The following is a 15008-nucleotide window of genomic DNA, read 5'->3' as shown; positions in this document are numbered from 1 at the left end:
CATATAAGGAAAAAAAAAAGCTAAACCCCAAAATATCTCTGTAACTGGCCCTGTGTCATAACATTTATGAGCAGGCCCCGCCCGATATCAAAACAGGTTCATGTAGAGTTCAGCTCCGAGGCCACACCCCCTCACCACCACATCACCAGGCAGACAGAAGTGTCGTCACCAGTGGGAAAAATCTCAACTACGTCCTACTTTCTGGCTGTGTTGGCGAAGTCACAGCTACACCCAGCGGGAGCTTTTTATGATGAACCACATCTAAACGTCACGAACACCAGGTTAAGAAATATTATCGTTTAAGCGTCACTTGAATAAAAATATCTCAATTTTAAATTAATCTAGTTTCCTTAATCTAGTCTCCTTGTCTCTACTCTCCTCGTCTACTTTCTCCTCGTCTTAAATCATCCACAAACAAGGAAAGAAATTTATGTCAACAAATTCCTTTCACGTGACAGTAAGCTTAAGAATTCAACATTCTGATCATTTCAAACTAAGCTTCAATATTAATTTAATACAAAATCTTGAGTTATATGAAAAATATATTTATAATTAATTTATTAAGTTATATTGATTCAATTCATTACAAAGGCTATATATTTAAAACACTATAAAAATACATTTTATTTGAATAAAATGAATACCGTAATTAATCATTTCATGAATCTGCTAAGTGAATAGTAATTAAGCACCTCTTTTAATTAAAATATCAGTGTAAAACATTTGTTTTATGTATCATTATTTTGTAATAAAAAAACATGGATAATTGTATTTCTATATTAAGTTTTAATATTATGTAATAACACATATCAATTTAATATCAACAATCTCTGTCCAGACTGTCTGTGTGCTTTAAATGTATATATTAATAGAATGAATACATGTAAAGACATTATTCAACCTTAATGAATGAAAAGAATTCTAATATTTTTAAATAATTGACTAAAAGTGTAATTAAATATAAATCACATTATCATATTAACATAACATGTTTTTTTAATTTAATTTAAATGATACATAATTACTCTCTGTATTCACAAATAAAAGCTTAATGCTTGATGGTATAATGAAACAAAACTCTAAATTCCAGGTTTTATTATTGTTAAACATATCATTAACTGCTTTGGTTCTTTTTATTCCATGTTTTATTTAATTTCATTAAAATGTATGCAAAAGGCCAACATAAACATTCAATATTTGTATTATTAATAAATTAATTTATAAAACCAAAAACTGAACGCTGGTTTATTGTGACTGTCATGTCAACTGATCACAATTACTACATTTATTTAAGTCCAGTCGTTTTTTTTCACGGCCCTTAATAGAAAACTAATGTTAGTCAACTTTATGTTAAATTCAAAATAAATGATGTGTTATTACTTAAACAATGTTTTATCATTATTGTATCCAAAAGAGTATTACTCTTATATTCCTGGAATAGCCTAATCATTGTTTTGTTTTTTGTTTTTTATCACAAATTGTGTTGAGAAAAAATTGCCTTATTCTCATAATTCTTTAAATCATTTGTTTTCATCACAACACCAAACAAAAGTTCAATGCTACAATAAACTTAAAGTCTCTAAAAAAGCTTTTCTTTGTTTTAACTTGTAGGCCTATCATTGGTTTACATGTAACTTTTAAAAAGGGAATTTGTGGTAGTAGGATTATTTGAAGTGTCTAATAACATTAATACTTTTTACACACACACACACACACACACACACACACACACACACACACACACACACACACACACACACACACACACACACACACACACACACACACACACACACACACACACACACACACACACACACACACACACACACACCAGACACACACACATACAAATAAATAAGCAATAAATATCCACATAGTTCATTAAGTACTTTTTGTCCAGTTTAAAACTTTAAAAAATAAAGCAAACAAAACAAAGATACTGAACAAGATCTTCAATTTTTTTTAATAACAAAATAAACAATATTGTATTTGTCATCCTTTGCTGGACCAAAAAAGGTTCAACTGTGACTCTCACAGAGTATCAGATTGAGCAGTGATGGATGAGGAATTGCTTTGATAGGAAGGGTTTGAGCGCCCTCCAGTGTTGATAATGTGTCCTAGATCTACTTCAAACTAAAACAGTTTTTACATCCATGGTCATTTAAGGTTTGAAAGATATATGGAAGCTTGGATTTTTTTTAATATTAATATAATTTATTGACAGTGACAACATTCATTCAAAATAATTTACTGTTTCCTGGAGAAATAATTTATTACCATAATGTTTGAAAGGTCGTGGCACAACAAAAAGTTCAAACCCACGTATGTGCTGGTACTTGTTTTTGACAGTGTCTCGACACACTACTTAATGGAAGATGCATATTTAAGGTATTAATCACAGTAACACATAGACCAACACTGGAGTGAATGAATATAACTTGTACAGAAGAAAGCCTTAGTTTGTTTTGCTAATAATTGAATGTGTTCAGAATATATCTTTATATCAGACATAGTTGATTTGTGAATAAAGAAGTGCATAGAAATGACATTTCATGAAGATGGTGATCCTTCTGATGCATCAGGAAAGAAAAATGTGGACTAGAGTTTGAATATTTCACTTTTAATGCTCCATAATGCTTCTAGCTGCAAAAGAAAGGTATGAAAGACAACATTCTTTCAAAAAAATTCAACATTTTGTATTTAAAGTGGGATAATGAATATTTTAAATACCTCTTCCCAAAAAAATATAAATCACGCATGAAGACTGAATATATTATTTATTGTCCTACAGCACAAGGACAGAGGTCAAATGAATTCACAACCATTTGGAAAGTTCTAAAACAGAACTCTTCTCTTATTGCAATGTGAGTATTGCATGAGCAGAAACACAGTCAAAATGTGTGATGAACTACCAAACACTCAGAGTAGCACACAGAGGGATGATGACTATCTTCATCCAAAGCCTGCCCATGCTGTGTTAGCAGGATTCTATATTTCCATGGGAAATATACATTTACACCATTTCAGTACTTTGCCTTTGATCGGCCTTTGCAACCAAAAGCTGACGGGTCCAAGCTTCAGTAAGCACTCAGGAGACGGTGAGGTGTGAGCTGTTGGAGTGTGTTATCACCCTGCATGCTGGGCCCAACGCAGAAAGAGAAGAGTGGACGGACTGTCAGGGACGGACAGGGAATTTCCCACCATGCACTGAGAGAAAAGGGAAAATAATACTGCATGAGACACAGAAAAGCTGTACATACAGCTGTTATAAAAAACAAACTACAGGAATCCATTCTAATTTGTGATGCCTTATATATTTAAACTCACAATTTAATACAACACAGATACGTGACTGTAGATGAAAGTATCTGCTATATAAAAAAACTGACATTTCTACCTTTTACTTGAGTTACAATATTTGCAAAAGCTACCTTCCATATTCTCTCTTATACTGCATCAAGTGTCTGCTGGTTGGTCACAGTTCTCCGGTTCTTCCTCGTGCACCTCTGTAGTGGGTGCAACTAGCCGGTCATATGAAAAAGCCAGCATCAACTGTAATAGAGAATATCAGAGCACATCTCATGAAAAACAAGAAAAAGAAAACAAGGCAATAAACACTTTAGCAAGTCAGCTTTTACGATGATCTCTCTATATCTCTTAAACAGAGAGAGAGAGAGAGAGAGAGAGAGAGAGTTAAATGTCCTAAAAAGTTCTTTCAAATCTGAGAAAAAAATACATTTAGAGGCTAAAATCAAGTTTTTCTTTGGTTTTATATGTTCAAACAGCCTTGGTGCATCGAGGCCGTTATTTTTTTGTTGTTTATATTGGAGCATGTTTGAACAAAGCACTTTACTTCACTCAGCTGTGTAAAGTGAACCCTGACAACTGACTGATCTTTGACATTTTCAGGCTTGATGCTGTGAATCACAAACTCCTGTTTCAGAGCTGTCAGTCTGTCCTTTTACAATAAAAGCAGTGAAGCACACAAAAGACGAGGCGGTTTCTATCGGGGCCAATTTGGAAGAAAGAAGCACAAGGCAGACTTCCTTGTACCTGTTTGGAAGTGCTCACACTGTACTTTGCTCACAGACACAGTAATTTATTTTGTTTTCCTCTTCCTCTTTTCCGTTCTTCAATGATCGTGAAAATATTACGATGCGGGGCTGTGGTTTGCACACGCCTCATTACAGCCATTACAGCTATTTTGTTGTTTTTGTTTGTTCAAAATGCCAGAAGAGCTGCCGGCTACAAGATGTCAACTCAAATTTCCTATTCCTAACTTTAAACCCTTTTCTGTGGTTTGTTTGTTTCCTATTTGTTCCTAATTAAATTCTCCCTGCTAAAAAAAACTCCCTTTGCAACGTTAGCTTGAAACAGTAATGACCCACATTTACCCTAATCATGGGGTTTTATTTTAACCATTGCATATCCTGTGTTTTGTATGTGCGGACAATATGGGGAAACAAACAGAGATGGCTATTTTTAATAATACAAACAAACAGTGAAAGGGTTAAGGGAAACAAAAGGGGATAGGGATTTATCACATTAGCAATGATCATCATGAATTAGAAGAGTGACCTACTACAGAGAGGGATCTGTGAAATCAGAATATCTGTTAACCTTTGAATCAGAAATTAACATTAGAAATACTACTTTTTCAATACCGTAAACTTAACAGTGTGACTAAGAATTGTTTGGATCTGTGATGTAATTTTGAAAAAAATAAAACCTTGATAAAAAAGGCTCCACTTAAGAAGATTTGGTTAAATTTGTACACGACAATAATGCCAGAAATATTATAATTCCTTCAAATCAAGGTTTCACCTCAAACTAAGGCTGAATACTCTTGTCCCACACACATAATGAAAGGGACCTCCCCATTCTGTCAGAAAGGGAAATCTGTTTGAAGTGGAACTCACAGCTGATTGAGACTCTGTCATTAAGGTGGAGAGTATTAAATACATTCAAGAGCTTTGAGATTAATCTCTCTCTCTCTGTCTGTCTCTCATGGAAGCATGGACTGTTGTTACTTTGCCTAACCATGATTTAATATAACACCAGTGTTGGAGGGTGACATAAGTAAGACTCATTAAAATGACCCCAAATTGGGGTGAAAAGGCTTACTTTGAACTTCTTTGGAAGCATTTCATTCACTTCTTTCTTTAACAAGATCTTCACACTTTCAGTTCTATTTTTACAAGCTGCTTAGTCCCATACAGCATTTTACAACCACATGAAAACATCTAACCATTTTGATCCTAGACACGATTTACCTGCAAGCTTTAAGTTGTAAATATCTACATAACAATATAAAATGTTTATCCAGGTTTGACAGTTCTTGGTGGCACTGCACATGATCAGTAAGCCATCAGTAGTGTGCCTTTGCTGTTTAATAGTTTTATAACCTCACTCCAACTCTCTACTGGCTAGATTGGGATACAAATTTGGTGGATCCTCAAGGCGAGCTCGCAAACAAATTTGCAGCGTACACGCAGAGGGCACTATCTTTTGTTGTTGTTTTTCTTTCTCTTTAATCACATTACATCTCCTTTATCATACCGTTAGTATGGCCAGCAGTGCCATCATCACTCCCATCATGATATACATGTTCTCAGTGAGGCCGCCAGCCCACAGAGGGCCCAGGATGGTGGCCAGACCACCCACTGAGCGACGCACACCCTGACTGAAACCTGCAAGCAAAACATAAGAATAATCAAACAAAGTTACATGTTTTACTTACATGTTGTTTTGTTGACATGCTTTGAAACCCACGTTAGTGAGTTGGAGACACACTTGATACGAACCACTCAATTCTACTCAGACGCCTCAATGAGCAAAAAAAACCTATAAAAACTGGACTGCCATACAACATGCAATGCATCGCCTTCTCCACTAGAGAGCAGCGTTTCTCACCTTGTGTTTTCTCTGCAGTAACTTTGGAGAAGAGGGAAACCTGAGCCACAGCTACAAATGGCAAACCTAAAACTTGCAAGAACACCCCAATGATGAACTCAGTCAGCTGCCATGGAAACCCACCTAAAGAAAAGAAAAAAAAAAGACATTGCGGTAATTAGCATGACACAGCTTACCATACTGTCTGATATTAGAATTTCTGTGACTCGATCCGCTTTTGTTGGTGAAAATCTGTGTGAGGACTTTGTTTTGTGCTGTCTGACCTATTGGGTTTGCCAAGAAGATGAGGCACCAGACACCAGAGATGTTACAGATGATCAGGCCAATGGCCAGGACCACTCGCTCAGCAACCCGCTTGCTGAGCCAGCGCACAAACAGGAATCCAGCGATCACCTCAATGCCACAGAGACAGTACATCACGCTGTTCTCCAGCTCCCCGTAGCCAAAGTACCTCTGTGTCATTGGAGTCACCATGGTCTGAGGAGTGAATGGTTTGAGGTTGTTATTGCACAGTAATCAAACATTCTTATCCGATATTTTTTGTCATTTAGAATAATGTAGAAGAAACAATCATCATAGAATCATACAATGTCTCTATGTGTGCTTGTTTGTGTATTTGCTCTACCTCCAGCGCTGTCTGATTGAAGAGAGTGATGAACTGAGCAGCCAGCAGCACAACCACCTCCTCTCTCAGGAACTCTGCAGGTTTATAGAGAGATTCAGGTCCTGACCGACTTGTTAGCTGGTTAGCTCATTGCTAAAAGTCAATGTGCATATTCTCATGGCGGCCATTTTTTTCTCTCCAGCACTGTGCAAACTGCTTCAATGATGCTGTAACACTGCTTTGTCCCAGGTTGCAAACCATATCAAAGTCAGGAATCTGGCAAAACTTTAGCATTTCTTCTTCATGGGCAATGTAAAATATAATAGATTGTAAACATCTTGAGGCATATTACGCCAGGTTGCAAGGTAAAAAACAAACCTTTAGTTACTCAAAAAGTATGTATGGCTAAAAGACAATAGCTAGCTAACTACAGAATCCTAGCTAACATTACCTTTTGTAAGCTAACACTGCCATAGACATGTAAAATGCTGTTAGCTAGCTATACTGTTAACAAGGACTTTACACATTTCACATTTCCAGTTTTACTGGGTAGCATGTAACAAGGGCTGGTAAGTTGTTGAACAGCTTTAGCAGTATTCCTCACAGTAGTTAATAGGTTATCAGATATGTTGTTTTAACTTTCTATTTTGGCTGAATGTACCACCATCAACTGTGAATCATTAATATACAAATTGAAATTGTCTCCTGCGACACTATCCAATTGTGATATCAGTCAAGAAGATTACATGTTATCTTCCAGCAGTAGCTATTGGGTCATACAATAAGCTTGTTTAAGATGAATTTTGACCCAATATTATTTGAGAGGGGGTGAAATAATGAAGATTTGTCAGATTCCTTAATCTAAACAACTTACTTGTACATTAGAAAGCCATTATAACAGCATCATTTGAGATTCCCAACTTAAAATTATATCAAGAAAATGTGTCTATTTTGACAAAAACAGTCAACAACCTACCTCTGGATATGCTGAAGTTCTTAAAGGGGCTGGAAGATTCATGGGACTGGGTTGGCTCAGGAGACAGGGGTGGAGAGATATGGTTGGAAACTTCAGAGTTGTGGTTTAAAGTGGGGTTCGATGACACCACTGAGCCGTAAGACCCCCCCAACTCCTGCGATGCCATGAGCGGCTTCTCCTCATCATTCTCCTCTTCCACTTGCTCACTCTCCTCCTCTCTGTTGTGGCTTATTGAATTCCCGTTGGCCTTCCCTCTCTCTAGAGGTGGTAGGTCCCAGTACATGAAGATCACTGCCAGTTGAAGGAGAGTCCAGAGCAGGCACATGAACAACTGCAGGGGGTGGAAGATGAGTGTTGAAGCTTTTATTTGAGGCAAATATGTTTTGGTAAGTTGATATACTACCATGTGTTGGACATTACCCCTGGTGAAGTAAATTTATTGACCACAAAAGGACCCAAGTGGAAATCACACAACCTCAGGAAGATGTTAAATGCTGGACCTGTGTCACAAACAAAAAGGAAACATGCGTGTCAAGGATGAATAAACTGTACAATTCAAAAACAAATGAACTGAAATGGTGAGCAAACAGCCATTGGTATTTGCAATCAGGAAGCAGTGGCTTGCTGACCAATCAGAAGGCCAGCTTGACGACATGCCATGACAGCAGCAAACACTGTGGCTCGGTCCTCTGGGGATGTGCTTCTGGTCAGGAAGCCAAAGATAGAAGAACCAGCTCCCGCGCCAATGCCTGAAAAACATCAACAGTAAAACTGTAAAACAGCAGCTGCAGGACTTATCCGCTATAAGAAGCCTCAAATGACACTTCAGTCTTTAATTCCAATTTGTAGCTACATTATTATCCTTTTATACCAACTTTTCAAGTCAAAGTGTCGCTTTGTGGAAACGTACCTGCCACCAGCCTGCTCGACAATAAGAGCCACTTGGAGAAACCCATAAAGTACATGAAGTTACCTGGAGGGAGTTAAAAAAAAATTAAAAATTAAAATAAGTGTGTCACGTAAACCAATAAATCTCAAATAGAGCAACAAATGGAGATTTTATCTATGGCATGCACTCACCGACAATCTCAAAAAGGTTGGCAAACAAGATGATCTTCTTGGTGGTCCCTGTTCTGTCAGACCAGTGGCCGAACAGCGGTCCTGTCAGGAGGCCACTGAGGCTGAACGCTGATAGGGCCAAACCCAGAAAGTATGGTGCTGCCTCCAAAGTCTGCAAGTACATCCATATTGTGGGCAATATTACAGCTGGGGAGATGGAAGTAAGCAGAATTTATTTTTGTAATTTGTCCTTTGAAGTACTCCAAGTAATTACATTTCTTATGCTGTACTTTTACGTGACTTGGTAAACTGCTTATATTCTAGACACAACACATAGGATTGTCCAACACATTCTTTGAAATCTCCTGAGCCTACACTATCATTCTCGGTTAAGCTGAGTCATCTGTGTAAAAATCAAATCAACCCTAATCACATCTAGTGCATGCAGCCTAACCCGGCAGATGTTGGCTCAAGCATAAGCAGGCTTCTCAAACTGGCTCTGCCTTCCCTGTCCTTTTTACTCACATGTTTCTGTAGATTCTCTTCTTCTACATGATAGACAAGTAGAGGGAAAAACGTCTATCTATCGTCACTTCTCTTCTGTCATTCAAGCATATAGTTATATTTTTGTTTGTTTGGCCTTTGTACAGAAGAGTGGTGAGAGCACGAACAGAGAATAAACAATAAACAAAGGATACTGCTGACCCAACGCAATGCAAATTCAATTCTTGGGTCAGGAGACACACGATAAAACATGCTAACAACAAATTCCAGACTTTTTTTTTTTTTTTTTGCTGATATCTCCCTCACAGAGAAGTCTGTATATGTGGGAGAGATAAAACTTCATGATAAAGAAGTTTAATCTTGTACTTCTACAACAATGCTGCTGATTCTGGGGTTCTATATCTTTGGTCCTGTTTTGGCTATTGAGACATTTTTATAACCTGTGAAATTCCAGACTAATTCCAAAATGTGTGCTTTGGATTCAGATTCTAGTGTATTTCGAACTTTTGGGTAAAAAAAAAAAATAAACCTTGCATGTGGGTAGACATCTTGTCAGTAACCATGACACACACATCTCAAATTAACAAACCCTACAAATTCAATTTATTTCAATTCATGAAGCTGCTTGTTCAGTCACTCCTGCCTTACTACATCCTGTTTATTTACAGTCTCACTACATCTATATTCCTGACAACAGTCTTCAGCTATAACCTTTTAAAAGAAAAGTATATTATATATGTTAAGTACACACTTAACTAAATTTCCTGTCAAACAAGAAAGTCCCACTGTCCTTAAAAACACAAGGTGTGTCAATGAATAACAAACCAACTTTAACCACTGCCCTATATTACTCATTAGAAAAATACTATGGCACATTGCTTAAGGTTACATGATAACTTTAAGTTCCCTTTAATTGCTTTCACATGCATAAACTAGTATATGTCCACGTTGTAACATTAAGGCTGAATGTTTATAATAAAATGTCTTTGTTTGTCATACTAATAAACATGTTGAACTAGAGTCATTCAACAAAAACAACCCACTTTAAAACACCTTAAATAAATCTTACCATATTCAATCCCGCTTAGAAGAAACAACAGCCCTATGGTAAGGAATGTCAACCTCTTTTTCTGTCGGTAATCCATCGCGTTTGGCTGCTGGAAACTTCTTGCTTTACTTTTCTCTGACCGTCTTCATTATTCTCCAAGATGCATGTTCATTCTCGCATCATCACTGAAAGCTGTCACATAATCACCAGAGGAGTGTTTCCAATTAGAGCTGAATGCAGACAGCGGCGCAAACATATCAGCCTACTAAACGTGTCTCAGCAATAGAGAGGAGGGGAATAGTCAAAACAGAGCTGCGTGTGTTTCTGCCTCATACCCGTGAAGCGTAGTAAACTGTGTGAGCAGGTAAAGCTTAAAACACAAATCCTGTCCTGCAAACATTGCAAAAGGGAACGTCCCCGCGACGCTCCTGCGCAGTTAAATCTCACCGACATCACTTCCGGCGGACCGAAATAAATATGGGAACGGAGCCCACGCACTGAACTCTGGCTTTATCACAACATTCGTGTGCAAGTGTCGGGTGTCGGATGAAAATGTTTGTTTAAATGAATGGGCATTCAAAAAATGTGATTTGGTAAATCTTTGTTTGCAGGTTTATTTTTGATTTACCAGATAAAATGAGTGGATTTTAAGAGATAAGATAGCCTGTTGGCTGTGTAAGCAAACTGCTCAGTATTATAAATAATTGATCACAAGCACAAACACCTATCAGTCTGATCACTGGTGTTTAAATGAAAATGATGTTTTAAAGGCTGATCCACTCTGACAGGAGTTTTCAGCCTTAAGCATTTAGGCAGAAGATGTTACATTTCACACATTATCTTAAAAAAAAAACACAGAAATGTAAATTCAATATGTATAATTGATCGCCAAGCTTGGGTATTTTCTTGAAATAACTTATTGTGGTTTGCAGATTTCTTTCTTTAACATCACGGTGTTTCTGCTGTTCTTTCTCCCAAGTAAAGCTGCAGGCTTTTCCCTGAATTAAAATGTATACAGCTTTCCTGTGTGACTCATCAACTGTATTCCTCTCTACCCTGTGACAGCCATTACCACACACACACACACAGAGAAGTCTGTGTCGCACACAAGCTGCCTCTTCACTCGTAATTTAATATCTCCTGAGTGTCCACTTTTTACATAGCTGGCACGTTGAAATTGCTAAGATAGTTGCCAGAAGTGAAGGCTTAAAAAAAGTTTCAGCCACTCAGTAACTATACATGCATAATCATCTTAGACCTCTGATTTTCTATAGGTCTTCTTTTTTCACTTTGATGATAGCCAGCAGATCAAAACCAGCTTAGTTTTGTTGCCAAATTGTTGATTGTTTAAAATGAACATTGATTTTAAGCTGTGTATTGCATTTAAATCCTTGTGGGTTGCATACTGACCGTAATATTTGCAGTCTATGACACTGACTTGCCAGACAAGTCAGTACTTCATAATATAGGTTGTAGGAATAAGTGTAAAAATGTTGAATTAATTCCTCTTTAGAACTTCTAACATGATATTACCTTCTCTATAAGCTCAGCTAGTATCCGTTTCTTTATAAATCACTTCCCTGCCCTGTTTTCTGTAGCACACAGCTTGCCTGCAGTCCAAACATTGAGAAATCGTGTAAACCAGGAACTCCCCATTCTTGATGATAACAAGTAAGAAAGGAGGTTTGCACAACTTGCGAAAGAGCACCTTTGTATTTGCTGAGGTTTAAGAAAAAAAGTGAAAAGAATAAAAATGTCCAAACAAACTGATTACGGTGTGATCCAAGGTCACTGCACAAGAATCGTTTTGTATAAAAGAAATCTTTATTTACAGTTCACCAGCAGATGGAGGATGCTGCAGCAGCTTTGCAGCGTTGCAGTCTTTAATTTGTAGTCCATTTCTTTTGAGGAAAGAAATGTGTAATGTGTCCAGTCGAGGGAATAAAAAAAAATGTGGTCCGTTTGCAGTTGTGTGTGACTTCACCGTTGGTTGTAGAATTGAAAGAACTTGGTAAAGTGGGGTGAGCAGAGTTGGGTTTCAGAAGGCCAGTTTCTTCATGAGGAGGTAGACCCTTGAGTCCACTTCAAAGCCGTGAAGATTGTTGGCATCGCCCTGCAGCCTCATGAGGAGGCCGCCATAAGACACGTAGGCAGAGCTAAAAGAAGAAGCACATCCATGCAACTTGATTAATGGTAACCAGTTATAGAGTGTAAACTAACAAAAAAATAGACAGTTCACACAAAGAAACACTTTATGCAAGTATGAAAAAGCATTTAATTGATCACCAAAACATATTTAAAATGAAGTATAATTTATCTGTTGCTAACGTCAATCAATTTGTTGAATATTAAATTAAATGTTTTAGTGGTCAATTTAACAATTCATTCATCATGGATTTACAAAAATTGCAAGCTTACTTATCATAACGCAAACTGTTTGTAGGGAGAGCACAATAAGTAAAACATTGTCAAGTTTCATTTGAACGAAGCAGAGTCACTCACAGGCGCGTGGCTGCTTCTGTTGAAGTCTCATCGCCCTCAATCTTGTAAACCTTTCCATACATCACATAATCAAACTGGTCCGCTCTGTAAATGTAAGCCAAGTTCAATTAAAGCACAACAAGAAGAAAACACTGCATTCAACATATAGGTGCTTTATAAAATATGGCCGATTCATAGCATCTGTTTGTAATGTTACATCTTTATGTGAAGGGAGGAATGTCTTACCGAGATGGCCGGTCATCCTGAGGATTGTACTCTCCATCATCTGGTGTTCCATCCTCATATAACGTGCTGGCAATTACCAATCTGAACTTGTCACCTTAATGAGTACAAACACAGTTGGTTTATGTAACACTCTGATATGGAGGGTGAGGGGATAGAGGTCTTCATTATTTGTTATTACGTCCATTGCTCACATATGTCAGAGTTTGTAAACAAAAGTCAAACAATGAAGGTAAAGGTGATTGTACCAAAACTATCATATGCCTGTCTCTCTCTTTTTCTTTTTTTTTTTAAGATTTACTTTTGGCTTTTTGTGCCTTTAATGGGTAGACAGGACAGTGGATAGAGTCTGAAATCAAGGAGAGAGAGAGAGAGAGAGAGAGAGAGAGAGTGGGGAATGACATGCAGGAAGGAAGCCACAGGTGGGATGCGAACCCGGGCCGCCCGCTTGAGACGACAGCCTCCATACACGGGGCGCGCGCACTAACCACTGCGCCACCAGCGGCCCATATGCCCATCTCTGAACGTGTTACACACAAGTTGAATTTGGAGTGTGATGCTAGCCAACAGTTAAATGGGTGACAATCTTTTGCTTAGATTTATGGTACACATGGACAAAAGAGTGGCTTCTTACCAAGATCAACGGGATAGATCTGAATGTTCACATCTAAGATGAGGTCCATCTTGAAAGATTCACTTTCACAATGCAGACGAGATACTGCAGGAAACGGCAAATCACAATTTGGATAAGTTCATTTGCATTTTTAAACTCACGGATTAACATTGAAAACTACACCGGATATACGATAGAGACTGAAAATGTTTTCTCATTATAAATACAATACTCTGATCTTATGTAAATGATAATAATAATTTTATACTTTATTGATCCCGCGAGGGGAAATTCGTTTTTACACTCTGTCTAGTAAACATGCTACACAAACATAGGCCGAAACACACACACATGCACAAACAGGATCCTATGGACATGCACTAATGGAGAGGTCTCAGAGTGAGGGGGCTGCCCATAGTGGGCGCTCCTGAGCTGGTGGGGGGGCTCAAGGGCACCTCGGCAAGTGGACCTCTCCAGCTACCAGACCCACAAACTAGAGGTGCAATAACATATTAACTGTTTCCTGATTTCTTTTATTAATAAGAACATTTACATACCTCTGTCAAACTTCTTGCCATCGGGATCAATGTCCTTCACATCAAAGATATCCTCAAACAAAATTCCAGCCATCTCTGTCCTGGTCTGTGAATGCAAAGCAATTGAGAAGTAGATATAATTCAGTCAGTATAAAAAACAACAGGCATGCTCATGTTGCACGTAGTGTGCTGTGTTTTTAAAGTTAGCATTGCAAAGACAGATCACAAACACAAGAGGAAGACCTTCTTGTACCGAAAAGAAGTAGACTTATGGATCAAATTAAGACGCTAAAAATGACAAAAACACTCTTAATTTTTGAACAAATTCAACTTTTCAAAGTAAATCAAAATGTTGATGCATCTCCAGATCACATTGACAGCTGCCTTTGTAACAATAGACACATTTACCAGCACCTTTTTATTCCTAAACTAAAACATTATCTATAAGAAGCAAAGTGTAGCTCAACAAAGCTTCTCCCACCAAACCTACAGAAATGAAAACCCTGCAGCACAAATGAAACTCCAGACCATATTTGTTGTTATAACCCTTTAATTCAACGTCATTGTTTTATCCATGCTTAATTAACCTATCACTTCTTAACATTACGTTTACTTACAACTCCTACTATTCAGCTGGCTAGCTGTTAGCTCTCACTTGCTAAGCACACAATCCCCCACAGCTTACCTCAGGTGAGATGCACTTCTTTTATTATATTGTGCGCAGTAAAACGCCACAGTCGCTGCCTCTCTCTCTCTCTCTCTCTTTGCCAACGTGTCTGTATTTTTCGACAGGAATCTCATTCGAGTAAAACTTCATTCATTACTCTTGATACAGAATACCGCGCAGGGGACAATGTGTTCAACCTTTGACATGCTTACTACTTCCGGTCGAAAAGTAAAACACGCTGCTAACTAGTCATATAAATAATGTTCATGTTAAAAGCAGTCAGGCGAATTGTTCTTTCCAATTTGTGAATAATAATCAAAATTATGAGTAAAAAAAATACCGCACAGTATATTTCTGAAAC

General features: G+C 37.7%; 2 protein-coding genes across 3 annotated transcripts; both read right to left on the bottom strand.

Moving 5' to 3' along the window:
- Window positions 1–1837: 1837 nt before the first annotated feature.
- Window positions 1838–10551, bottom strand: mfsd8l1 (major facilitator superfamily domain containing 8-like 1). 2 transcript variants are annotated; one of them, XM_020650839.3, is made up of 12 exons: window positions 10129–10551; window positions 8577–8762; window positions 8407–8469; window positions 8126–8245; window positions 7917–7996; window positions 7497–7827; window positions 6542–6615; window positions 6180–6393; window positions 5917–6039; window positions 5563–5693; window positions 3435–3555; window positions 1838–3210 (listed from the first exon to the last, which is right to left on the bottom strand). In XM_020650839.3, the coding sequence occupies exons 1-11, from the start codon at window positions 10202–10204 to the stop codon at window positions 3460–3462; spliced, it is 1494 nt and encodes a 497-aa protein (XP_020506495.1). In that variant the 5' UTR covers window positions 10205–10551; the 3' UTR covers window positions 1838–3210; window positions 3435–3459. The 2 variants fall into 2 exon arrangements, with proteins under 2 accessions (XP_020506495.1, XP_020506497.1); XM_020650841.3 differs by having other exon boundaries at window positions 8577–8727.
- A 1358-nt stretch (window positions 10552–11909) lies between these two features.
- On the bottom strand, window positions 11910–14867 carry polr2h (RNA polymerase II, I and III subunit H). Its single transcript, XM_020650850.3, has 6 exons — window positions 14666–14867; window positions 14002–14086; window positions 13466–13549; window positions 12835–12928; window positions 12610–12693; window positions 11910–12263 (listed from the first exon to the last, which is right to left on the bottom strand). The coding sequence occupies exons 2-6, from the start codon at window positions 14072–14074 to the stop codon at window positions 12146–12148; spliced, it is 453 nt and encodes a 150-aa protein (XP_020506506.1). The 5' UTR covers window positions 14075–14086; window positions 14666–14867; the 3' UTR covers window positions 11910–12145.
- Window positions 14868–15008: the final 141 nt, after the last annotated feature.

The sequence above is a fragment of the Labrus bergylta genome, chromosome 6 (assembly GCF_963930695.1).
Source record: "Labrus bergylta chromosome 6, fLabBer1.1, whole genome shotgun sequence".
Taxonomy (NCBI): Eukaryota; Metazoa; Chordata; class Actinopteri; order Labriformes; family Labridae; genus Labrus; species Labrus bergylta.
The sequence above is the reverse complement of the archived record's forward strand: the minus strand, read 5'-3'. Positions and strand labels throughout refer to the sequence as shown.